The following is a 25,041-nucleotide window of genomic DNA, read 5'->3' on the forward strand; positions in this document are numbered from 1 at the left end:
TGGAAGTAGCTTTATTATTGTAGTTCTGAACTTAAACTGCTCTCCTCGTGACCCTTTCGCCAATGGGTGCATGCTGGACCACAGCTCCCTAAATGCATAATTTAAGGACTGAGGAGGCAAGGGAGGTATGAGTGAAACCCTTCTGAGCACAGAGGACTAAGCTTCTCTCTCTTCTCCATCCTCAGGTGACGTTGTGGACATCTACCAGCGGGAGTTCCTGGCGCTCAGGGACCGGCTGCACACGGCCGAGCAGGAGAGCCTGAAGCGCTCCAAGGAGCTCAACCTGGTCCTGGAGGAGATCAAGAGAGCCCTGTCGGAGAAGCAGGCCCTGCGGGACATAAACCGGACCTGGAGCAGCTTATCTGGTGAATAAACAGGCCTTGAGATCTGGGGCTGTGTTGGAGCTGTTTCTGAGGAGGAGGTAGAGAGGTGTGTGTGTGCGCAGGGCTGCGGACAGGACCTGCTCTTCTCTCCCCCAGCATGAGCAAATTGTGGAGTTCAGAGAGACTTGGGAGCTCTTAAACTCCTGTTTAATTAGAGGTGCATAAGCATCATTAAACACGGATTTGCCTCTGCCGAGGATATTTGCCAATTTGCTTGCTTACAAGCTTTTTTTTCTCCCTTGCAAGTCATACACTCTGTTTCCTATGGCTGTATTCAACCCATATGGAAAATGGGTATCCAAAGAGAGGGGGGAGGAAGGAGTTAGGCTGGCTGAGCACCCCTCACCAATTTATTTGTTCTTTTATTTTTTTAAGTTGCTCGGTTGACGAAAATTGGATCTCAACAGAAAGATCTGATTTGACCTTCATTTTATCTTCATTCTCCCCTCTCCTTCCCAAATATTTTGGGACTTCTTTAAGGCCCTCCTGGCTCCTGCTGAACTTTAATTGGGTTTGTGGTAGCATGTTAAAGGTTGGCCTGATTTTTTATAACCCAGCAGTAGTCTCAGGTGGCCAGGCTGCTGTAAAAAGGCTTTTTGCCTTGCAGTCTCTTCCTACCTACCGTGCCTTGCAATTGATTCCCTTTTCCTTTTTAAGACGAAACCAAGTTAAAACTGTGGAATATCACCAACAAGAATGTGCTGCACCTTCCCACCATCTTCCATCATTTGCCACATTTGCTGTCAAAGGAGAACAGTCTGCAGCCAGCCGTGCATGTGGGACAGGGGCGCACTGGAGGTAAATGGGAATTAGTGCTGCTTCTGGTGCTCTTCCTCACTTGGTGCCTGTCCCTCCCCTTTCCTCCAAGCCTGCCTGTGGCACAGATACCAGCAGGTCTGGAGGAAGGGCTGCATGCATCATGCAAGCTTCCTTGGTTATGGTGACATGTGGGGTGGGTGAGCCATGTCACGTCTGCAAGTCTACAGGGGAGTGCTGTCTGTGCTCTTGACTGGCCCTAAAATGTTCTTGATGCTTCTGCCAGATGTTGTTTGCTGCTTTCCATATCCAGAGTGCTCTAGACTTTGCCTGGAAGGGTTTCAGATGAAAGCATAGCTTGTAGGGTGCTTCATGGAGACTGTAATCAAACTAAGGAGACAAATCCCATTGGTAACAGGACTGTGGTTACTTGATGATTCCCGCTGCTCCCAAATCCCAACCCAGTGCCAAAGACCTGACTTGCACCTGCTAAACTGGAGTGCTTTTGGCCATGGGAGGGGTTTGGAGAACAAGAAGTGATCTTCAAGTTGCTGTTCACAAGTTGAAAAGGCCCCTGGGAGGGGGAGGGATTTGTGATGTTTCCTTAGAGATCATTCTTTCAGGGACAAAAAGCAGAGCATATCTGAGTGCCCATGGGTGCCCTGCCAGCCCAGCACGCTGGGGTGCTGCTGGCACTGGGCTGAGGACAGGAGTGTGGGAGCCCTGCATAGCCCAGGCACCCACCAACCTGCTGCTCACTGCTGGTTTTTAATGGCAGAGCCTGGCACTGACCAGGTGAACTGTCATGGGAGCAGAGCAAAGTGTCCAACACAGCCCCTTCTCTAAAATCTCTCCGTGGCCCTGGACAGTGTCCGTCGTGATGGGAATCCCCAGCGTGAAGCGGGAGGTGCATTCCTACCTCACAGACACCCTCAACTCCCTCATCTCAGAGCTCACTCAGCAGGAGAAGGAGGACTCTGTCATCGTTGTCCTCATTGCTGAGGTAAGACAGAGCTTTGCCAGTTTGCCCCCTTTCCCTGGCCCCCATCCCACTGTCTGCCAGACTTGGTGCCAAACAGGATGCTGCCCACCCGGACACCACTCTGCCACTTGCTGGGTAGATAAGCCTGGCCTTGGGCTGCCATCCAGTGGGATCAGCAGGTGTGTCTTGCCCAAAATGAAATGCTGGTTGGGCCAGAGAGAATCAGGATGTGAACAGGCAAACATGTCCTGTTAGCAGCTACAGATGTGGCACAGCTCACCTAAACCATGATGCTTCCTGCAGGTGCTTGAATGGATGTCCACAAAATGAGCTGGAGCAGCCTCATGACCAAGAGAGCTCTCAGACCTGCTCCTGCAGCAGCTCTGTTTCTCCACATACCTGTAACGCAGCACTAACACAGCACTAAACTCCTCTTGAAACCCAGGAGTTGGTAATTTGGGGTTGAGACTGATATACCTCTTGGTATTGGTGCCTGGAGCCCGGAGTCAGTTGCTGAATCCAAGGGCTAAAAAGCCTTGATACATTAATCCGCAAGAGCTGCTTTAATCTATGGGTTTAGATGGTTATTTTTCTCCATGGCTTTCCTCTCAGGATTATTTTCTTGAGCCTCAAGTGCATTTGTCTTAATTTCCAGAAATCCGGTGAGAAAGATAAACCTCAGTAGCCTGTTACTGGGAGCGGAACAAAGATGAATGTCTGGGTTTGCTGCCTGTTTACCCATAATTTGACATTTTGAGTAGCATTTGGCCTTCAGGGCTCTGGCTGGTATTTTGTACAGAGAGAAGGTGTGCACAGATGGGTGCAGCCCAAGGGGCACAGGACAGAGTTTGGTCCTGGCTGTCATTTGTCTCCCTTGGAGCCAGGACAAGTTTGGTGACTGTTTTTGCAGTGGGTAAGTTGAAGCCTGAGAGGTTTTAAGACCCAGACCAGCTCCTGTTTTGGACTTTAGTTGAGTTAAAAATAAGGTGCATGCTGTGATGGCAGCTCCTGATTTGCAGGATGTAGCTATGATGAGGGAAGTGAACAGCAAATAAAGTTGTTCCAGATTCCTTTGTCCAAGTTTGGTCTTGGAGCTGCACAACATCCTTCTGTGGAAGTGTCTGCCACTGCTGTGCCTGCTCTGCCTCTTCCCAAAGTGTTTCTCCATGTACCTGCACTTGTAAGAGCTCCTTGGGCATGGGATAAAGAGTGAATAGTGGAGAGGGTGGGACCTGAAGCAAATGCTGAGTAATTTGGAGACTCAGCACAAGTGCAGCAACTGGGTGTCCTTTCTGGGACAGGAGCTTCTCATTCCCAAGTGTCACTGCTGGCCACTGCAGGTGTCACCCACAGTGGCTGGGCTGCCTGGGGGAGCAGGGGCTTTCTTGGCTGCCTGAGGGGAGCCCTGGGGTGAGATGGCTGGCTTGGCTGTCACCAACCCACTGCTTCAGACACTTGGAGTGGAACTGCATGGTTCTTGCCAAGGCCAGGAGCATCTTTCCTGCTTTTGTTTTTCCCATTGCTGTTTTCTTGGCACGCTGAGGTAAGAAATCAGTCCAGCACTGGGACTCCAAGCCCTGTTTAGGAAAGGGACCTTTTCCTCTTGAGAAAACCCTCCCTTGTCTCTGTGCCAGCACAGAAGTGCTGTGCTCAGCCTGTGACACACATCCCAGTGTCTCATTCTCACCTCACCCGGCAGCAGCTGGTACCGGCTTCTGCGGTGCTGCATCGGCAGATCCCCCCAGGACGTGCAGCCTCATGGTTCCTATGGCTGCTCAAATCAGTGTCACCACCAGGAAAAGGAACAGATTTTGCTCCTGGGGCCCTGCCCTTTGTTCTGGGGTTTTGTTTCCCCATCACTGTGCAGATGGTTTGTGTCCAGTGCCTGTCCCTGTACCTCACCTGCAGACAGCAGCGAGCGGCGCTGGCCACCTTTGTCTCCCAAATGTTCAGGGTTGCCACACTGATTGTGGGAACAAACTGGGGCTTTAGGAAGAAAAGTGTCAAAATTAACATGAAATGAAAAAGTTATATATAGACCCCTCTTTTTCACCAAAGGGTACAGAGTATTCGCTGCCAAGAATATTCTCTTGGATGCAAGCCAGCGTGTGTAGGGAAAAAATAAATAGCCCAGAGGTTAAAACTTGTGCAAACACTTGGTGCTGGCAGGGGCAGAAGTGCCAGGAGAGCACATGGGAAAGATGTGCAGGGTCTTGTGTCCATTGGAATGGATTTTGGTGTGTGATGCCTTTGATTAACACTGACCACAGAGGAAGGCTCCTGGGAGCCTGTCAGCATGTGAGAGCAGTAAAGATGGATAAAAGGAGACATGAAGGTGAATAAAGATGATACAGATGTGCTGACAGTACCCTGGGGTGTGTTGAAGAAGATTTCTGATTCATGGGGGACACAGGCTGAGGCTGAAGGGTCTAACACTGCTTTTCTTTTGTTTTCAGACAGATCCACAGTACACAGCCGGAGTGGCAGAAAATATCAAAAACTTGTAAGCACTTCCAAGTGGCTTCAGTGTACAGCCTATGCCTGCAGCAAGGCCAGGGAACGGCTTCATTAAAGAGAAACACACTTTTCTGCTTCCCTTTTGTATTTTGTTGTTGTTGCTTGAGGTTGTTTCCTCTTTTTAGACTTTGTGCTGTCTTTGCTAATGCTGCTTCCACTTTCTGCTTGTTCTAAAATGCATCCCGTATGTAGCTTCCAGGAGGCTGCTTTGTGCTCAAAGTATTTCACACACATGGTCATTTTGTTCTGTTTTGCTCCTTCTGCCCTGGGGCATTGTGAGGAGATGGATTGTTTAGATTTACGGCTATCCTGGCAGTTGTTTCAGTGTCTGCTGCAGCCCTGTACTTGCTCTGTGCAGTCTGGGCAGTGTAGTAAGCACACACGAATGCTCCTGCCTTCTTTTGCTTTAAAATCCGTGATCCATCTTTCTTCCCACTCCAGCCTGTTTGTTTTCCCCTTGTTCCAGGCTCTAGTTACATTTGTCTCTGGTGCTGGCTGCTATTTATGTCCTGCAGCCTCAGTGGCTTTTGCAGCTTGGGCTGTGGCTGTTGGAGCAGAAGCTGGTGATGGATTATTAACAATTATTAACAATTATTAACCATGAGCCGCTCCAGGCGCTAACGGCACCAGAGCTCGGAAGCAAAGGGAGAGAAAAGGTGGTGAAGAAGGGGCGGTGACTCCCGTCCAGCTCCTGCGGCTGCTCCTTGCCAAAGGATCGCAGTCGCCGCACGGAGGAGAAGAGAAAGGGCAGCGCATCCTGGCAGCGCCCCTTGTCCCCGAGCCAATGATGGCAGCAGAGGGGCTGGGACCAGCCTTGTGCTCCCGGGCACTTGCAGAGGAGCTGAAACAGAGCCCTCCATCTTGCAGTGCAGGAGCTGGCAGGGCTCCCCTCCTGTGCCTGCAGGCAGGAGGACGCGCTCACCGCGGATAATGGACTGATTGTCCGATGGGTCCTGATGAAATTACCGGGCGCTGCTGCACAGAGTGCCTCTGCGTAGAAGTCCTGAAACTTTAATTGGCTTAATGATTTGATTTCTCATCATCCCCCTCTCCAGTGCCTCCTGCCCCTCCCCGAGTCACTGAAATTATTTTTCTTCCTAATAGAATTGAGGTGGTGTGGGCCAGGGCAGGCTGGGCTTCTCTCGCAGGAGGGAGGAAGCTGCTGCTGCTTTACTGCAATGTTTTGTCAGCTCAGTGAGAGGCTGCTCTTTCACTGCTGCCCGGAGAAGGGAAGATTTGAAAATGTTAGCTGAAAGACCTGCCAGTCCCAAGGAAGGAATAAGGAAGGGAAAAAGAAGTGAGGAGTTTTTGGCAGTGTCACTGCTTTGTCTCCCTTTGCCCCATCTCCCGTCCTCCAGGCTCTGCACAAACAAAGGAAATCAGCCTTGCACCAAATGTTTTCGAAAAGGCAGTGTAAAAATAACTGGTTTTCCTGCTTATCTCTCACAGTTAGAGCAGTTCCAGGGTATTGCTTGCAAGGCTGATGTAGGTGCCTGCTTCTCAGATGGGTGACATTATTTTCTGTTGGAGTTCGACTCTTTAAAGGTTTCTTAGCCACATTATAAGAAAAGTAGATGCTGATTTTATCAGCATAAGAGAGCTAGGTAGACTTCCTGCTGGCTCTCTGAACTACAGCACAGCAGTGTTTTAAGGAACTTAGCAGAAATGTATAGCACAACCTTGGCAAAATTAATTTTAATTACTTATGCATTTGGAAAATCTCTAAATGCCAAGTCCTTTCTTTGCTGAACCAGTTTGCAGGTCATTTAATCCTGTAAGGAGTACATGGTGCTCAGGTCTTTAAAGCTGACCTGTGTGTGTGCAGGAGGGAGGAGGATGCTAGTGGGGAGCATATGCACATGGGGCTATTAGAGACTGTGGGAGGTAGAAGATAACTTAAAAAGTCCATGTCAAGCCCTGCTGATGTCTTCTGATGAGGCCTGAAAGTGCACTAGACATCAGGGAAGTTATACCTTAGAGGCTGTGTTTTTAATTTGGTTCTGTGGCTCAGTGTTTACCCAGTGATTTGGTCTACAAAATGTTGTGTCAGACATGGAAGTATTTGTTTACTGCTGCTTTTCTCCCTCAGATTCCCAAAGGAAATACACTCAGGTCTCCTGGAGGTAATTTCCCCATCTCCACATTTCTATCCTGATTTCTCCCACCTGCGGGAATCCTTTGGAGACCCCAAGGAAAGAGTCAGGTAAGAATGAATGACCTTACAAACAATCAAGCCCTGAATTAAGGAACTGTAGCAAGTTCCTCTCAGACTCCAGCAGGGAAAGCTCTTCTGCAGGGCCAGACAAGGACTTTAAACTTGAATTATCCAAGATCTGGAAGGACATGATTTGGTGACAGGGGGATGAACTGGCACCAGTTTTGTCAGGCTTGGCAAAAGCCTTGTGGTGTTTCCATCACGAAGTGAAGAGCTCATTTTAACCCAAATTATCTTCATTTTGGAAGTCCTTGGGATTTCCAGTAACTCTTAGCTGACCAGGGACCAAAGGGAGAGGCCATCCCCTCTGCCTCCCAGGGCTGTGCCACCTTCCCATCTCCAGCCCAGCCTGGGCAGGCTCCCTGGAGCAGCCACCATCCCAGCAGAGACTGATGCTCCCATTGTCTTTGTCTTTGCAGGTGGAGGACAAAGCAGAACCTGGACTACTGCTTTTTAATGATGTATGCCCAGTCCAAAGGCATTTATTATGTGCAGGTGGGTTTGGTGCTGGTGCTGGAGGGAAGATGGATGTACCTGTGAGTTCACTGTACTGGTTTGTACCAGCTGAGAGAGAGCAAAGACCATATCCAATTCTGGGATGCAGCAGAGCGGGAGAAGATTTTAACCACATAAGTTCAAAAGCTGGGTTTTTAAAATACTTTTAGACTTGGAAACTTCCCACTAAGGAAAGGCAGAAGTCCTTGTTTCTATTACCTGTTAGACTGAGTGAAAAAAAAGTGCTTGGAGCACCTTCCAGAATAAACTGGGTCTGTGCCAAAGCTCTGGTCTATGGTGCGATTGCTCTGCATACAGAGAGGTTGCTGGGACCTGATGGGACATTGGCACTGTGCCTTTTTGTCTTGCAGCTGGAGGATGACATTGTGGCCAAACCAAACTATCTCAGCACGATGAAGAACTTTGCCTTGCAGCAGCCCTCTGAAGAGTGGATGATCCTGGAGTTCTCTCAGCTGGGGTTCATTGGTAACATTCTCCCCCACTCACCCCAGTCCTATCAGGCACAAGAGCCTGCTTGCTCTTGCCAGCACTACATTCTTGGCCCAAGAAATTGTCCCCACAAGATGGTAAAATACTTGGACTTGATCTCCTCCTATTTTTGCAGTGACCCTTGTGTTTGCACAGGGGAGAAAGATCCTCACAGCTGGTACTGCTGATGCTCACTTTAAGTAAAAATAAACCTGGTGAGTGGCCCAGCCGACAGCCAAACAGCTTAGATAGGGCCAGTAGCTTTTAGGCTGGATGGGATCTGGATTTGCCTAAGAGTGTGCAAAAGGAAGTTTGCATCAGCCCAGAACTATTTTGGGAACAGCAGTTCATGGTTGCAGTAGCAGCTTGATCTGTTATTTTGGATACTGGTTTGATTGGCTTAAAACTTGTAGTTCTCGGGGCAGGAAATGGTCTGTCCTGCAGCTGGCTGCATTTTTCATCCTTGTTCCTCTTTACTGAATGGGAGAGTTTTAGACCTTTTGATACTGTTATGACCTATGAAACTCTAATGCTTTCTAATTCTGCAACAAATATTAAATCCGGAACTGTATTAGCAGTGTCAGCAGTGCTGGTACATAAACAGGAGCCACGTGTTGTTTCCTTTACACAGATAGACACAGATAACCTCCACAGCCCAGTCTCCCATTTTTTACTTTCCCAGCTCTGATTCTAGACCATTTCATACCATAGCTCTTCTCTCTTTCTTTGTGCTCTAGGAAAAATGTTCAAGTCTCTGGATCTGAGCTTGATTGTGGAGTTCATCCTGATGTTCTATAAGGACAAACCCATTGACTGGCTGCTGGATCACATCCTCTGGGTGAAAGTCTGCAACCCTGAGAAAGATGCAGTACGTAAACAGCCTCTGTTGAAGGGAAATGTTCTGTTGTGTGTGGGCAAATGTACACGTGGCTGTGCCTCCGGAGGATCTTTTCTGTGAGCTCTGGTGCTAACTGACTTTGCACCGAGCTGTGCCATCCCTGGGGAGCGTGCTGCAGGGTGTCCTTGTGGATTGTGAAAGTGGAGACCTGGGAGTTCAGGCTTTTGTAGCTGCAGCTGCCAGGAAAGGCATTATTTCTGCATCTAAGCACTAATAGGGTATTCCTCCTGCAGCCCTCGAGGACAGGAGTCGTTCCCCATTCTTCTGTTTTGTTTTGCATTCTTCTCTCCCTGAAGCAGTTTCCCACTCACTGACTGCAACCCCAGAGTAACCCTTTGACTCTGGATCCATGGGCTGTACCTGCCTGGAGCACACAGGGAGACTGCCCAGAGAGCTCACCCCAGGCAACCCAGAGCAAACCCTCCTTGCACAGTCTGCCAGAATGAAGGCAGATCACACAAAGCTCTTGTCAGGGTTTCTAGGAGGGTGCAGAGAGGTGAAATGGGTTCTCCTTTTGTGCTGCCATTCCTTTTGCAGAGCCATAAGCCCCTGTGCCCTGTGGAGGTTGTGTTTGAACTCCAGCAGCAAGGGGCTAAAGCGAGTGGGAAGGGCAGAGGAGGAGTGTCTGTGGCAGCAGATGTAAGATGAGCTCAGCACCAGATACTCTCCTGTCTTCTCTCTGAACATACTGTATTTACAAATGCTTGCTTGCCCTCCTCCCTGGTGGAGAACAAGCAGCAGAGTCGCTGCGCAGAGCTCAGTGGCTTAGAACAGACTTCATGGTGGCAACCATGTTGTGGTGATAAATGCCAGAGCAGGTGGAAATTAGTATTGTATTTGTGTGCTGGGGGCATGGACCATCCTCAGAGCTGTGCAGAATTGGGGCAAGGGTGTGGTTTAATTTGGCCTGATCCCTGGCAGAGGAGATGGCACTGGCTCCAGTACCGCTTGTGCAGCAGGACCAGTCTCAGACGATGTCCACTGAATCCTCCTGGCAGTTCAGGCCATGTGCTCAGCTGTGACAGAGCAGTCCCCAGGATGTCTGGCAACCCCACAGTCTGCACAGCTGTGGGTAAAGCTGGATGGGTGGGATGCTGGGATGGAGCTGGGAATGATGCTGCTATCTGTGCCCTCACCTTCAAAATCCTCAGCTTGAGCACTGATTAAATGCAGATCCTGCTGTGCTGGATCATCTTCTCCTTAACTCATCTCTCCTCATCTTTTCCTACCTGATGGAACCAAGGTTTTCTCAGGGGAAATCGCAAACCTCTTAAACATGTTGCCTTTTTAAAAATTAACCTACTTTCCATGTGGATTTCTGGCTCCTTTCCCCCACTGTTTGCATGATTAACTCTGCACAGCGCCCTTTCAAACATGACTTTCTCTTGTAAATCCCACTGTGCAAAATCAAATTGGTAGCGGGGAGGATTTGTCTTTTTGATTGAAAGTTTGTTTGACCTGAGCTTTTGGTAAGTGCTTTGCCTGCTCTGGGTATATTCTGCTCTTTCTTTTTTAACTAATTTTAGATTTACCTGGGGTAGACCTGTGTGAAAGGATGACCTTCTTAGCACCAACTGAGCTGTTCCCCCTCCTGGCTTGTCTGTGACAAGGCTACTTTCAGGAAATGTTTCTTTAGGAGTGCAGGAAAAGGGGAGAAAGATAAATCAGGAGATGCTGTAGCTGCCTCCATTCCCCTTCCTCCTCCTCTTCCCATCCAGAGTGAGATAGCCATGATGGAGTTGCATCCACAGTTGCTGGCAGTGGGTAGGTCTGTCCCATTAGCATGGCGAGTTTTAATTTTCTAATGTAACGTGAGCTGGATTAGGGGATTATCTCTTCTGCAGCTCGCAGGGGTCATGCCTGGAATTTCCCAGCTCCTGGCCCATGGTGGGGGCCTGGTGTGGCACCCTGTCTGTTCCAGGCAGCCACCACCAGTGGGAGGCTGCAAGAACAGATGGCATTAGGGATGTGCATGCATTTCTTTTCTTGGAAAAAGCCAAAGTTGGATAACAAATACCCTCTCCATATAGCTTTTAACCTGTATTTTTGTCCTGCTCCCCCAAACTGAGAGAAACGAGCTATTTTAAAATGTGAGTTCTCATCTCCCCACGCTCTCAGTGATTTTCCCTTTTGTCCTTTATTCCCTCTCCATCGTCTCTCTCCCTCCACTCCATGGTAAATCACTGCCAGGATCACAGTTGCATCTCCAAGTTTATTTATGTGGTAGATAGGCGTGAAACAGCCCAGCAGCTCTGATTATGGCACGTGCTGTACATCTGCTCACAAATCCTGCCAGCAAACTGAGAGAGCCCACACTTGGTACCTGTTCACCTGGCTCTGAGTCATCCCAGGACTGTTGTACCTTCAGATATCAGGGATTCCAAGCTCTGAGTTGTAGGAAAAAGGCTTTCCCAAATAAGCCAAGGGGCAAAGGAAACTCAGTTCTCTGGCTGTTCCTCCCTGACAGCACAGAGGGGATTTGCTGAGCGTTCTTAGCTGTGCTTGGCAAGGAGAAATTTGGCATTTAAACCTGGACCCTGCCCAGCAGAGCCTGGAGGTTGAGGGGCTGGGAGTCACAGTCTGGTTTCTCCAATGTGTGCTTAAAAGCCCTCTTGCCAGATTAGAGCCTAAATACCACAGAAGGGCATAGAGATGGAGGACTTGTCTGTCACTCCTTGTGCCCTTGTCCATTGCTCTGTGGGCCCCAGTGGCCTGCAGAGGTTGGAGCCTGGGGCACTGTGGGGCTGTCTCATTTCAGAAACACTGCGACAGGCAGAAGGCAAACCTGAGGATCCGCTTCAAGCCCTCGCTCTTCCAGCACGTGGGAACCCACTCGTCCTTGGCTGGGAAGATACAGAAGCTGAAGGTGGGTACCAACTCTCTGTCCAAGCTACAGGTGGCCTGGCCTGCAAACACCCAGGAACTGGCTGCTTTTGGGTGGGGACATCAGTGACAGCAGCTGGTGGCAGCTGGATTTCTGTGAAGTGGTTGTGTTTTATTCTGAATTACAGTCAGCTCATGTCGCTATAGGACACAAAGGAACACACGCTCACACCGTTCTCAAGGTGAACGAGAGAAAAGGGCCGTTTATTTTCTGACTCCAACATTTATAGTTTTCCAAAAGTGACAGTGGATTGGAGGGTGACAGTGGCACCTCTCCAATGCCACTGGTTAAACCAACAGTCCATCAACTCTCTCCTCCTCCATAGAGGAATGCAAAACAATAAGTTATTTACAGAAAGTGTGTGAGAAAATTCACTACAAGAATGTCAACATCAGAAGGCTTAGAGAATCTTAAAAACTCAGGGTGACAAGCTCAGGCAGCTCCTGCTCCTCAGAATGGCAGTGACATGCACCCAGAGTCACTGCAAGATTATAAGCCTTGGTACCTATCCTGGCCATCCATCCTGAGTGCCAGGCCATGGTCCAGGCAAGTGACTTTGAAGAATCTACTGAAAAATCTTGGAGAGATGACTCCCGGGTTGGTCTGACTTCCTTCCCACTCCACTTCATGTTCCTGGGATTTGGTGATAGGCAAATTAAAACTCACTGTATAAGAGCTGGAATTGTTGAGGTGTATTTAAACATGAACAAAATGCAGCTTCCCACAACTACAAGTGCAGAATCCATGGACAGACATCCCTGGGCTGTGCTGTCTCTGTGATCCCCGGGGAAATGGATGGTACAATCCAGTTTGTATCACAGTGCAGTGCTGTCAGGCCATGTAATCCAGTCATTTTATGCTATTGTCAGCCTCCCAGCTGCTTTCTCCCCAAGTGTAAAGACTGTTTCCAGAGCTCCTGGGGCATGGACAGGCGTTCAGGGACATTTGGACAATAAAAGGCTCCTTGGTGTGCTGGATCAGAGCACAGAGCTGGGATGTTTCTCTGAGATGCCTCTCCTGAAGCAGTGTCCTGGGATCCAGTCACACATTCCCCTGCCTGGTGCATTGCCAAAATTACTTCCATCTCTCTTCCTTTCACAAAATTTTAATTTGCAGTGCCTTGTAGCTGGGGCCCTGGTTCCTCACGGGCCAGAGCAGCTCATGGCCCTTCTCTGCCCTTTTACTTTGTGCCCTCCAAGGACAAGGACTTTGGAAAACACGCACTGCGGAAAGAACACGTCAACCCTCCTGCTGAGGTGAGCACCAGCCTGAAAACCTACCAGCACTTCACCCTGGAGAAGGCTTACCTGCGGGAGGACTTCTTCTGGGCCTTCACTCCCACTGCCGGGGACTTCATCCGATTCAGATTCTTCAAACCACTCCGAATTGAAAGGCCAGTGCTCGAGGGGTCAGCGGGGTGTGGGGGCAGCCCAGAACATGTGGAGACATTTGACTTTCACTCTTCTGGCAATTTAAATCAAATTTCTTGTCTGTCTCCTGCTTGGCTGCCCAGGAGGAGAGAACAGTGCTCTTCCAGGGGAAGCATAATTTGACCCTTTCTCAGTTGGGGCCACCTTTCCCCTTTTCTTTCCTGCACTTGTGAGCAGTCCGTGGTTTAGCTGATCTGGCACAGAAAGTCTCCTGCCAAATCGTGCTGTGGGCTCTTTGGGAAGGTGCCTGTTAAGTTGAGCTGTTTGATGATTCAGATGGGGTGAAAGCCATCATGTGCCCCCTCACTCAGTGTCCCTTTCTGTGGGTTTGGTCTCTGTCACAGGTTCTTCTTCCGCAGCGGGAACATCGAGCACCCAGAAGACAAACTCTTCAACACGACCGTGGAGGTGCTGCCGTTTGACGTAAGTGTTTGATTGAGATTTGAGGTGAGGGTGGAGTGGGAAGCAAAAGAGCTTTGAGAGGAGGGAACTGCTTAAAGTCATCAGGAAAATCTTTACAAGATTCGAGTGCCTCTTACAGGTGCTGGCAGGGAGCCAGAGGGTCATGCCTGGTGTGGTGCCACCTCAGGAGCAGGGTGCTTTGCTGAGCACGGCTGTGTGAGCCATCCCTGCCTGGGGATGCTCCAGAGAGTGGAATGGCTGCAGAGGGGGGGATGAAGCCAGAATGGTGCAGTGGAAACAGCAGTGTGAGGACTGCAACTGTCCTCTTGTTTTGGGCATGTGTCTCTGGGTGCCAGGTGGGGAACAAGATGCCAGGGTTTGCTGGCAAGGACAGCTCTGGGGTTGCTGCTTTTCCTTGGGGCTTTTGGGTGACTCTTGCCTCTGGTCTGCACAAGACTCCTCTACTTCTGCAGAGTCTACAGTCAGATAAGGAAGCCTTGCAGGAGGGAAGAGGAACAGCTGTCAAATACCGCAGGACAGCAGATGGCTACGTCCAGATAGGTACAGGGGGTGTGGGGTGGCAAAGTTCCTGCTGGCTTTGATAACACAGCCCATGTCCTCACCTGCATGTCAGTCAAGAACCTTAGAGCTGCTTGCTTGGCAAAGAGTAATTTCTGCTTGCCAGGAGCCAGGATTTATCACTGTCTCCTCTCCTCCACTGCCCTTGCTCTCAGACCATGTTGTCCCCCTCAGATCATTTTCAGTCCTGCATTTCTGCCAGTCCTGCTCAGAGCCAGGACCAAATCATGCTGATTATTTCTTTGCTTACCCTGGGGTTAAAAACCTCCACCACGGGCAGTTTTGCCATCTCTGTACTCACACCACTTGCAGGTCAGACCTCGTCTCTTGCCACCTGAGCTTGTTTTAGTGCTTGCCCTGCCCTTGGACAAGAGCGAGCAATTGCAGCCTCCAGAGAGCTGCCAGTGTGTGATAGCCCTGGTGTCCCTGCTAAGATTTCATTTTTTTTTAAGTAAACAAATAAAAGAAAGATTTCCTGACACATGCAGTGTTTTGCCATTTTCTCATTCCTCTGCATGCTGGCTGGTTTCTCCCAGTTGCATTTTAAAAAAAACAATCAAAACCAAAAAGCATGTCAGGCCACTCTGTCCCCTTTTGCACAGCAGTGATATGCATCCCAATGCATTTTGTTTTGTATACCTGTTTTGTGTTCTCCAAAGTGTGGCATTTTGCACTGTATTCCATCCACACTCCTGGTTTTTAGCCTCTTTGGTGTTGGGGAGCTGCAGGCAGGGGCTGCTGGGGCTGTTGGTGGTGCCCTGGGGGAGAGGGGCAATGCCAGAGGACCATCCCTGTGTCAGCCACGTGCTCTCCCCACCAGGCTCGTTCTCCAAGGGTGTTGCAGAGGGTGAGGTGGACCCATCTTTTGGGCCACTGGAGGCCATCAGGCTGTCCATCCAGACCGACTCCCCGGTGTGGATCATCCTGAGCGAGGTAAGCCGAGCTCCCTCAGCACCTCCCCACCCCTGCCCTGCTCATCGCTCTGATCCTATCCCGCTCTTCTTTCAGATTTTTATCAAAAAAGCAGAGTGAACCAGGCATGAGGCAGAACGGACACCCTCGTGGATCCCAGGTCCTGCTCCCTCCCTCCCGCTCCCTCCTCCCCGCGGCGCCTCGCCCGGCCCAGGACAGCGCAGGGCCGGCTGCCGGGGGCGGCAGAGCTGCTGCTGCTGTGCATCCCCAGCGGGGCCGGGACAGGCATTGACTCCTCCTGAAGAGGAGCAGAAAGCAGAACCCAACCCCCTGTGCAGGGCTTTGCTCAGCTCCCTCGGCCCCTCGGGGTGCTGCTGCTGCTCGGACACACGGACACGGGACAGTTTGGGGTCAGGATGAGCTTTAGCCAGCGTGGGGACAAAAAGCACCTTCAGCCCCAGACAGGGCTCAAATCTTTGGCTGTGTTTGGGGGCAGAGCAGGTCACACTGAGTCCTGCCAGCTGACCCCACCGGCGCGCTGGGATGGAGGCGGCAGGGCCAGAGGTCTGCCTTGCCCTCTCCCAGGCAGCAGTCCTGGCCACAGCTGAGGATTAAGTGAGGGCAAAGACTGACCCTCCTTCAGCAGAGGAGGAACAAATCCAAAGGGGTTGGAGCTATGATTATGGCAGGGAAAACAAAAAAATAAAATATGCCACACTGTGCCTGCCAGCATTGAACACAGCCCCTTAACTCACAGTGAAGTCTCCAGTGTCTTCATGCCTTGAGATTGAGTGCAGAAACTGTCTTTTAAATAACTAATTCAGTTATTGATTGATGTGGGTTTTTTGGGGACGGAAAAAAAAAGCAGAGGTAGCCCAGTTCAAAAATAGTAGGGATTAGTGTAAATCCCAATGTCCTTTCAGCTATACACTGGAATGCATTATACTACTTTAATGTTCTGTATTTTTTATTATTGGATACATTTGATTTTTCAAGTACATCTCTCTATATAAATATATAAAACAATGTGCACTGTAATAAAAGCTAAATTTAAACCTTTGGTGCAGTAGTGAGAGTCACTTGCAGGAGGGCTGCTTTAGGCACCTGTGAACCCCAAGTTCACAGTGGAGGGTGGAATGTAGGGAGGGCAAAGTCCTTTTGCAGAGTTGGTGATAAGTGAAGCTGGGGTAAAGTAAAGGTCATTTAATCAATGCCAAACAGACTTTAGTACTGGGCTAGGGTCAGGCTTTTCTCCCAATATTTGGATGTGGTTTTAGGCAAGCTTACCCATCATTTTCAGTTAATCACAGCAGCTTTTCCTATGAAACCCAGTCCCCAGCTCAGATGTTCTGACACCAGTCTCTGAGTGCCTTTGACAATCACAGGTGATTTCTAGTGAGAATAAGAATTTATTTTTTATATCCATGGTGTGATTCTTCAACATAGATCATTACAGCAGTAAGGAGGAGAGACGACAGCATGTGGGTCAATCTGTGCTCCATGAGGCAGAGCCAGAGGCATTTTAGAGCAGACAGTGCTACAAAGCCCAGCAGTGAAGCTCCTCAGCAGGAGCAGGGGCTGGAAAGCATTTGCTTTCTAGAAGGGAAATTATCTCTGAAGAGCAGAGGAGTGCCAGCATCCATCTCCCTTCTGCAGGGAATGCAGAGCCAGGGAAACATTCTCTCTCTGATGGTGCCACATGACTGGCTCCCCTGTGCCGGGGGCAGACAGTGGGGTTTGGGGGAGCTGTGGCCCCTCTCACCAGGCCCCATGGAGCTGGAGAGGCCACACCAGTGCTGCCATCCATGTGGGCCTCAGGAAGTGTGCCAGGAGCCCAGCCAGCGCCAGCCCCAGCAGCAGCCAGAGCAGCCAGGCACTGGCATACAGTGGTCCCAACCTGGGTGGGAGAAAACACCATCAGCCCCGCCAGGGAACGAGGCACTCTGGCAGGGCTGTGAGTCCCCACCCCCCTTTGGGACAGTCAGGGAAGGGTGACACAGCCACCAGCACATGGGGCAGGAGGGGAGGACGAGGGGGAGGTGGTGACAATCTGCCTGCAGTCCCAGCCACAGGGAGGAGGCCTGTTCCAGGGCCAGCTCCTGCTCCCAGGCTCCCTGGGCTGGTTTGGGTCCGTGCTCCTGTCAGGTCCTTACCGTCCCTGTGCAGCCCCGGCATAGCCCTGGAAGTACCTGAGGCGGGTGTAGAGGTAGAGCAGCCCACACACTGCAGTCACACCTGGGGGGACAGGAGAGCTGAGCTCTGCTGGGCTCAGGATCCCTGACACTGCATTCCAACACAGCCCCCCAGCAGATGGGGCAGAAAAACCAAACATAGAGTGATTTGGCTTTAAACCACTGTGGGAGTTTAAATTAGTTTTCTTCCTTCCCTTTTTGTGAGGGATGAACTTCTCTGCCCTGCAGAGTTGCCCTGGGACTTGGGTTGGCAATGTTCCCTTATGTGGTTTCTCCTCACAACTAAATGGTTGCAGCAACCAAATCCCCCCTCACTTGGTAGGGATAGACAGTGGATGAGTAAATGTTTGGGTTATGGTTTCTTGTTCTGACATAGCTCTGCCTCAGCTGCTGCCACCCTGGCACCCTGGGACAGCCTGACCTTGTCCAGGAGAAGCAGCATGAGGGGACAGCCAGGCTCCAGCAAAGGAGCAAGGGCTGCCAGTGCTTCCTCCTCCAGGCAGGAATGGGCTCAGCTGCTCCCAGCTGGAGTTGAGGCACTTCTCAGTCAATCCAGCTAAAGGGGAAATTTGCTTTCCATGAACAAGAGCCTCACAGGCACAGAGAGAATGCCTGAGTCACAATGGGATTTAAATTGGGGCTGAGGTTTTTGGTTTGTTCACATGGTTTGGGTTGGAGTTCCCCTCCACATCCCTCTTACCTTGATGGAAGAAGATTCCTGCAACCCAGAGGAGGGAAATGAAGATTGGGAAGTACTCTGAGCAGTTTGCCCTGGTGAGAACCAGAGATGAGAGTTAAAACTGCCTCCTTGAACATCAGAGGCTGGATAACCAAGGCTGGAGAAGGGAATTGGAAACTCACATCAGAGCAAACTAAAAGAGCTGAAGAGAACCATCACTGTGCTGTGGGAAAGGAGCCTTTGTGATCCAGAACACCCAATATCTGTATTGTAGAGGGAAAAAAGCAGCCCAACAACACACAGCATTCACCTCTCCTGCATTCACATGCCCCTGGAACAACAAGCTGTGGCTGAGATGGAGATTTGTCTCTGCTGGACCCTCAACAGGCTGCATCCCACACACAGCACCACCCCAGAGAGCTGCTGCACCCCAGCTCCTGGGGGAGAGGCTTGTCAGTATTTAAGGAGCTTTCTCTTCCCCTTGGGGGAGCACAGCCCAGATTTGGGAGTCACAAAAGTCACACAACAAGAAGGAGCCTTTTCTCAGATAAAATTCAGCAGGAGGTGATCAGATTTACAGCCAGGTTTTCCTCCGTTTTCCTTTAGTGACAAAAATACAGATTTTCTGCAAGAGTAGGAGCTGTGCTATTAAAGACATTGGTTTTGCTTCTCCCACATTTTACCATTCCCTAGGCAATTTAATCTTAATGTTGGCCAAAAATATACAAACCTTTGGAGAATGGAGCCAGACTGGGAGCTGGAAAAAGTCTGAAGAACCTTATTCTGTAAATGCAGTTTGAGCCTCAGTGAGGAGAGGCTGCCAGGTTTCAAGTGAGTAATGCATCAATACCACTTTTTCCCATATATTTTTTCAATATATTAAATTATTCATTTGTATACTCTTCCACAGGGAAAAGAGAAGACAAACCCACAAAGAAGCAACATCTTCTCAAGGCCAAGCTCCCAGAGGTCACCTTCCCTGCCACAGCCTATGGCATGACTTGGTTAACACCCATTTAATAGTTAAGTATTTAATTAAAAGCCACATCAGCAGCTCCCCAGCTCGCAGAGGCTGATGTCTCCAGGCAGGCTGGCCCTCCATGGTCCCACAGAAGGACTGGAGCTGGTGTTTTTGTCACTCCACAAACGTTTCCTGTGTGCTGGCAAGGGAATGCAGCTGCTTTGTTCAGGATTTAGTGCCGGGCTGGAATTACCCTTCACACCAGCTCCAGCCAATTCCTTTCAATTGCTCACAAAACAGAACGACTGAGATGAAAGATGGAATCTGCTGCTTGCTGGAAGCTGAAGGGATCTGTGAACGTTTCCAGTTTAGCTCCAGCATTGCTCTCTCCATAGGAACAGAGCAAAAAGAAACAGCCCTCAGCAGGGGCCCACGAGTGCTGATTCTCACAGTACAATGCCTTCTGAAAGGGAAAAAATTAAAATGCCCTTGTAGCTGGTTCTGCCAGCAAGGCCCTTTGCTTCAATTCAACAGCAAAACATTACAAGAAAATATCAGGTTATTAATAAAGCTTTGGCTGCTCTCACCATTTGGAGCCAATGGTAATATTAAATTTAATGATTCTAATTGTGAATGCTCTGCACCTCCTCCATACGGCCACTAATTTGTAATTTGGCTGCCTCACAATGCCAGAAGGAGAATTATCATGGATGGACAGAAACACCGCAGCCAAAGTGCTCCAAATCAAAACCCAGACCTTTGCACACAAAGCATTGAAAAAAAAATAATAACAGAAGCAGTAAGTGGAAAGGTGATTGAGGGAGACCAGTCTCTCCTGACAGTGACAGTTGACTCAAGTCTTATCTAGACAAAGTCACCACAAAAAGTCAAAATCTTACTGAGCTCTGAAGGTCCGCTCAAATTCAGGGTGCCCCGTGGTTTCGGGAGGGGAAACCTTGTACTTCCGACGGGCGTAGATCACCTGCATTGCAAAATAGCCTGAAAACAGAGCACAGGAATGGTAACAGAGCAGCAGTGTTTATTTAGCCAAGTGTTATCTGGCTTGGAATCAAGCAAGTGGTTAGAATGAAAGAGCTGATATGGTCTAGGTCCATAGTCCTGGGCTGTCACACACGACCTGTAATAAATGTACCATTTATTTCACTCTCATGCTTTAAATTCAGGTTTGGTTATCCCAGCTGAGTGCCAGTGCTGGATGACACTTTGCATCACCTCACACCCAGCACAGCCCTCAGTGCTGCTCACTGGCAGATCAAACACACAATAAAACCTTACCAAGTCCACACTGAGTCACAGAATTACCTCTTAATCTTGCACTTTGTGTTTTGAGTACTTGTGCACCCTCAGCCAGTCTGATGGGAATGATGTGCAACACTTTTTTTCTGCTATTCCCAGTGGGTGCAAAGTATGGCCCATGTCACACAGCAGCATCCAAACTCTCAGGCAATGGGACAGTCAATTAGAGATGCTCTTAATCATGGCAATAAAAGGAAATGGGGAAGAGGGTGATTATTTCTTGCTCTTCACTCCTGCAGGACAGCCCCAAGGCTGTCAAGGAGCAGAGGTGCTGCCCCTGCCTGCTATCAGCCTGTGCCACATTTGAGCCAAGGCACTGAGTCAGTGTCTGCTACATCAGTCCTTTGTACATTTGTAAAGGACATTGAAAGTCACTTCAAAACAATGAAAACTTGCTAACATGAAGATTTGGAGTGTTTCACTATTTATTGAAAGCTCCTACTCCCACAGGAAATTGCTGATGCTCTGTTTTATTTGGGTGCACTACTACACTGCTGCCTTTATTGAAAACTCCTATTTTCATGTAGGAGAAAACTAAATTATAAAAACAATTACTTTGGTGGCTGTGGTGGTGTCACTGAGACACTTGAGTGAGCAAAGTCCTCACACAGCAACATTTCCAGAGCCTTCCAGAGAGACAAGAAGCCAGGGTGCAAGGCCTGTCGTGGGGACTGTCCTATTGTAACAAAGATAAAAGCAGAACAGCAGGACAGAGAAGGGGAAGTAGAGACAGATGTTCCAAGATTAAAGACAAGACATGTGCCTGCAGAAAAGCATTAGAACATATGTAGAAGGGAATTAGAAATGTAAATAATCTGATGCTATGTGACTTGTGTATCACAAGGTTTTACTAACAAAAATACAGTCATTCCTTTCAGAATACATGCAAGAACAATAAAGCATGTTCTAGTACCTTCCACAGAGATCCAGCCCTAAATGACAGGTGTTGACAGAGCAAAGTGGGGGGAACATTCTTGTTTCCCCTCTTTGATTCATTTGTAGCAGGTTGATCATGGGTGAGGGTGTCACCCTTATGCTGAGGTCCATGAGGACACAGTGTTCCCTCTGTGAATCCAGGGAGGTGTAACACAAAACTGGAATTCAGCAGCTACTGGAGAGCTCTGGAAAGAAAATGAAACCACGACCCATCCTGATACCTCCCCTCCTCCCTGATGCTCCCAGGGTTTCATCCCAGTCTCCTCTCCAGAAATGGACTGAGCTGAAGTTACAGCATCATGAGCAGATCTGGCTTGTGGCTCTAGCCCAGCTGCACTGGGCAATGCTCTTCATCCTGCTTTGGGCCATCTGCACCTTTCCCAAGGTAGGATTCTTGTGACTGATGGGTGAGGTAAGAGTCATTTCAAACCTCTCCATCAGCTCTGCACTTAGCATCTTGCTTCTACACAGACCCTAATATTAAGACAAGTCCTACACAGATCCTCAACACTTAGGGATGGGTGACATACAAAACATCCACCCAAGAGGAGTGGAAGCCCTTTGGAGAACAGCTGACTGTTCCCCAAACCTGGTGTAAGGGTGAAGAACCAGTCCAAAAAGCACTTCCCAGAATGAGGTGTTGAAAAAACCCACACTGCATGAGCCTTCTCAGCACAGAGTCTTAGAGAAAAAGAGTTCAATCTACTCTGCAGAACCTTTCAAAGCATTGTTTTTTGTGATTCATGTCTTGAGGTTAATCACCTGTGTGGATTCCCACGTGGCTTAGGGGCTCAGCTCTCCCTGAACTTTGCTCCTCAGTGGAAATATTCTTCATTCTCTATTTGATTATGTCCACAAACTTGTCAAATCATATCATAGTTGCTATCTGCCACATTTGAGTGAACCTGGCAAACGAGCCCTCTGGGGCCTGACAGTGACATTGCATAAGTTTTCTTTCCTTTGAAGCTATAAAATAAGGGAGTGGGGGGGAAAAAATGGAGAATAATTTTGCTCTGTGGTACAATGTTCACCACAAGGCTGGGGCACACATCTACAGAGTGCTAAACTCAGGGTTTCACTAAACTGAGAATGACTAAATTAAAAAGGGGAAAGTTACTTGAAAGAACCCAGAAACTGCAGGCTCCCAGAAAGTTCAAAAGGAAACATAAAAATCAACCAACCCTGTACCAAGGGCAGCCATTAAATTACATCTCCTGCACCAGGATGTGATGGAGGAGTGTCTGTAGGGATAGCCCATGTCTGTGCTTCAGTGCTCCCCTGCTCAGAGTGAAGCCCAGACCTCTAACTCACCTACAGAATGTCCTTTCAAAACATGCAGAGAAAGCCACTGCACAGCTCTGAACCTGTGACATGGGCACACAGATTTCATAGGCCTAGGTGGAAAGGAAATACACAGTATTTTGCAATTTGCTCCTTGGCTTCCCCCACAGAGATCATAAAACCAGGATACTTCAGTATCAGTTCGATGTGTCATCGAACAGGTAGGAGGGTGCCAATGCCAGCCATTTATCTGCTGGCTTCACACCTGGCCTGTATGCCATCAAAGTAAAATGCTTAATGCTGCAACCTTTAAAAAGTACTTGAAATTCTCATTAAACAAAAATATTTGAGACAAAACTGCTATCTAGGGATTTGCTACTGAGGGTTTCCTAAAGGAAAAGAGCTCAGCAGCATTTCTGTAACTCAGTTTCAAGTTTTCATCATGTATTGTCTTTGCACACTAAACACTCACTCCACTCCCACTTAGTTTAATAACAAAAAAAAATCATAGTAAAAAAGTTTCTTGTTTGTAGTTGTATGTCTCTGTAAATTGAGTGGAAATTACTGAAAATTCAAAGCCTTGAGCTCTATTTTTAAAGTGGAATATTTTGTTTTAAATAATGCTTATATTAAGAGATTTATCACCTGACAGCTAAAAGCACATGATGCTGCTCAGGGACTCACATCCATTTGTAAGCAGAGGTGTGATAGCTGTATGGTGGATTAATGCAGTAATAACAAACCCCACAAACCTTTCCTTATAGAACGGTGAAGATTTTCATAAAATGAGGGCTCTGTCCCCATCCCAGGCAAAGCAGTGACTGTCCTTAAGCTTAAGGGGGAGAACCTTTGCCCAAACGACCCACAAATAAACAGAGCTTGTCAAAAATGCTGCTCCTTCTAAATGGTCTAAACACAATTCATCTATTAAATTAGAAGTCACTGGGTTCCTTTGAAGAGCTCTGTGTCTATTTCTGACCAGAACTTGCCTTAGTTTCCAGATTACTGTGCTCTCAGTCCATCTTGTCATCTGAACATGGATATTGGTCACAGAGAAACACCCATGTGCACGAGGCTCTTTCCTACATCCACACCAGGTCTGTCTGTACACTGACCTCCTCACCAGCACATTTACTAACCTGCCTTTATTTTGGCTACCTCCAGCCACTGCAAGTTACAAATTACCTGCTAAAATTCAATCACAAACTAGTTTACTTTAATAACATCATGCTGAAATTGCTTTAAGTCCAAAAGTTTACTTGCTGGCTTTAAGGACCATTTTAGTCTCTGTTAAATAATGACCACCCTCAGGCATAACACTTCTGCCATTAACAGCCAAAAATTTGTATAATTTTGCCATGTTGAAAAACAGTGACTTTCACTCCACAGATGCTCCAAGAAAAACACAGGAACCACATCCCACAAAGTTCAACATAATTAGCTGAATACTGGCATTGTACAAAGGACATTTACCTTGCTCCAGAACCCCCAGAACTGTGACTGTGGCCAGAAGGTCTATTTGATCTCTCATGCTGCTGACTGTGGAGCAAACCCCAGCCTGATGTGCTGGGTACAGCTGTCCCAACACTCTCTCCCAGCACCACCCACTTCCACAGAGCTGCCTCTGAGCACAGGTGTTTCCTCCACCACACCTTAACTCTCTCCACACCACGTGGTTTTCCAAAGCAGCCACCCACCAGAAAATGTCTATTCCATTCAGCCAAGTGCCTTTCGCTGAACAATAGAGCAGGGAAGAATTTTACACGAGCAAACTGTGAAATTCTTCTAATTACGTTTACAGACTTTATGCCATTATTGAATTATATGTTGCCAGCAATGGAAAGATGATGGAATTCTTTCCAGCCCTTTTGTTGCTAGTTTAATGAGCTCTGAAGCATCTCAATTATGTGCAAGGTTGTAAAAATTATTAACAAGCATTTACAAATTAATGACTTGACCTTCTGCTCTTATTTCAAGTAGTGGACTTGACCACGTGAAAGATTTGATACACTCCAGCTGGAATAACTTAATTCTGTTACCAGATTCTGTGATTTAACAGAACATTCAGATATTTATCCTACTAATTACCACTCTTCAGTTTACCAAAGAGGAGTACAGTTCTCTTCTAGCACTCACTCACCCTTAGTAGTTTTCTGAAGTTTTTAAGCAATACAAACCTTTCCCTGGCTAACATTCAAAATAAAAGGTCTCAGTTCTGAAGGTAGCAGAGGATGTAGAAACATAGACCCTGAGAAATGTTACACTGACATCAGAGTCATAGCTGTAAAATGTAAAATTCGAAAACCAGCAATGTTTTAGCCCTGAATAACTTTTCTCCCCACTCACAAATGTAAAACTGGCATCAGTTCAAAAAGTTACCTTATGTTCTTGAGCAACTTTATATGGATGACTGCTTTGACTTCAAAATTTTTTAATCAAAGAGGAGGAAGGTTTTCCCTTAATGTTGGTGGTTGAGCCGTTACATTTCTCTCTGTTGAGTCACACACACAAACCCTCACTACAGAATTTGTGCATGTACCAGACCTGCAGTTTCCCCCAAGAGCAACACAGCAAGATTTTTTTCTAGTTTGCCTCTTCATTGCTTCAAAACCCCATTGTGACAGCTCATCAAGTTGAAAATTCAGTTAATCAATCAAATATCCAATGTTACACTTTTTACATATAACCAGACATGTAGAATAGCAAAACTACTCCCTCTCTCAAAAAACACTC

General features: G+C 48.2%; 2 protein-coding genes across 2 annotated transcripts in view; one reads left to right on the forward strand and one right to left on the reverse strand.

The window, feature by feature from the left end:
* Positions 1-15,997, forward strand: part of MGAT4B (alpha-1,3-mannosyl-glycoprotein 4-beta-N-acetylglucosaminyltransferase B) — a 50,961-nt gene extending 34,964 nt beyond the window's left edge. The window contains exons 2-15 of the mRNA XM_066560200.1: positions 186-365; positions 1,041-1,181; positions 2,009-2,142; positions 4,578-4,624; positions 6,728-6,841; positions 7,273-7,348; positions 7,720-7,834; positions 8,575-8,705; positions 11,494-11,601; positions 12,819-13,012; positions 13,394-13,472; positions 13,925-14,012; positions 14,851-14,963; positions 15,039-15,997. Coding sequence (XP_066416297.1) covers positions 186-365; positions 1,041-1,181; positions 2,009-2,142; positions 4,578-4,624; positions 6,728-6,841; positions 7,273-7,348; positions 7,720-7,834; positions 8,575-8,705; positions 11,494-11,601; positions 12,819-13,012; positions 13,394-13,472; positions 13,925-14,012; positions 14,851-14,963; positions 15,039-15,062 — 1,544 coding nt within the window. The 3' untranslated portion in view covers positions 15,063-15,997. The remainder of the gene's footprint in view (positions 1-185; positions 366-1,040; positions 1,182-2,008; positions 2,143-4,577; positions 4,625-6,727; positions 6,842-7,272; positions 7,349-7,719; positions 7,835-8,574; positions 8,706-11,493; positions 11,602-12,818; positions 13,013-13,393; positions 13,473-13,924; positions 14,013-14,850; positions 14,964-15,038) is intronic.
* A 676-nt stretch (positions 15,998-16,673) lies between these two features.
* On the reverse strand, positions 16,674-23,839 carry LOC136563127 (leukotriene C4 synthase-like). The gene is made up of 5 exons (XM_066560329.1): positions 23,782-23,839; positions 19,674-19,773; positions 17,835-17,905; positions 17,096-17,177; positions 16,674-16,839 (listed from the first exon to the last, which is right to left on the reverse strand). The coding sequence occupies exons 1-5, from the start codon at positions 23,837-23,839 to the stop codon at positions 16,701-16,703; spliced, it is 450 nt and encodes a 149-aa protein (XP_066416426.1). The 3' UTR covers positions 16,674-16,700.
* Between the last annotated feature and the right edge of the window lie 1,202 nt (positions 23,840-25,041).

This window comes from Molothrus aeneus, chromosome 15, assembly GCF_037042795.1.
Source record: "Molothrus aeneus isolate 106 chromosome 15, BPBGC_Maene_1.0, whole genome shotgun sequence".
NCBI classification, from domain to species: Eukaryota; Metazoa; Chordata; class Aves; order Passeriformes; family Icteridae; genus Molothrus; species Molothrus aeneus.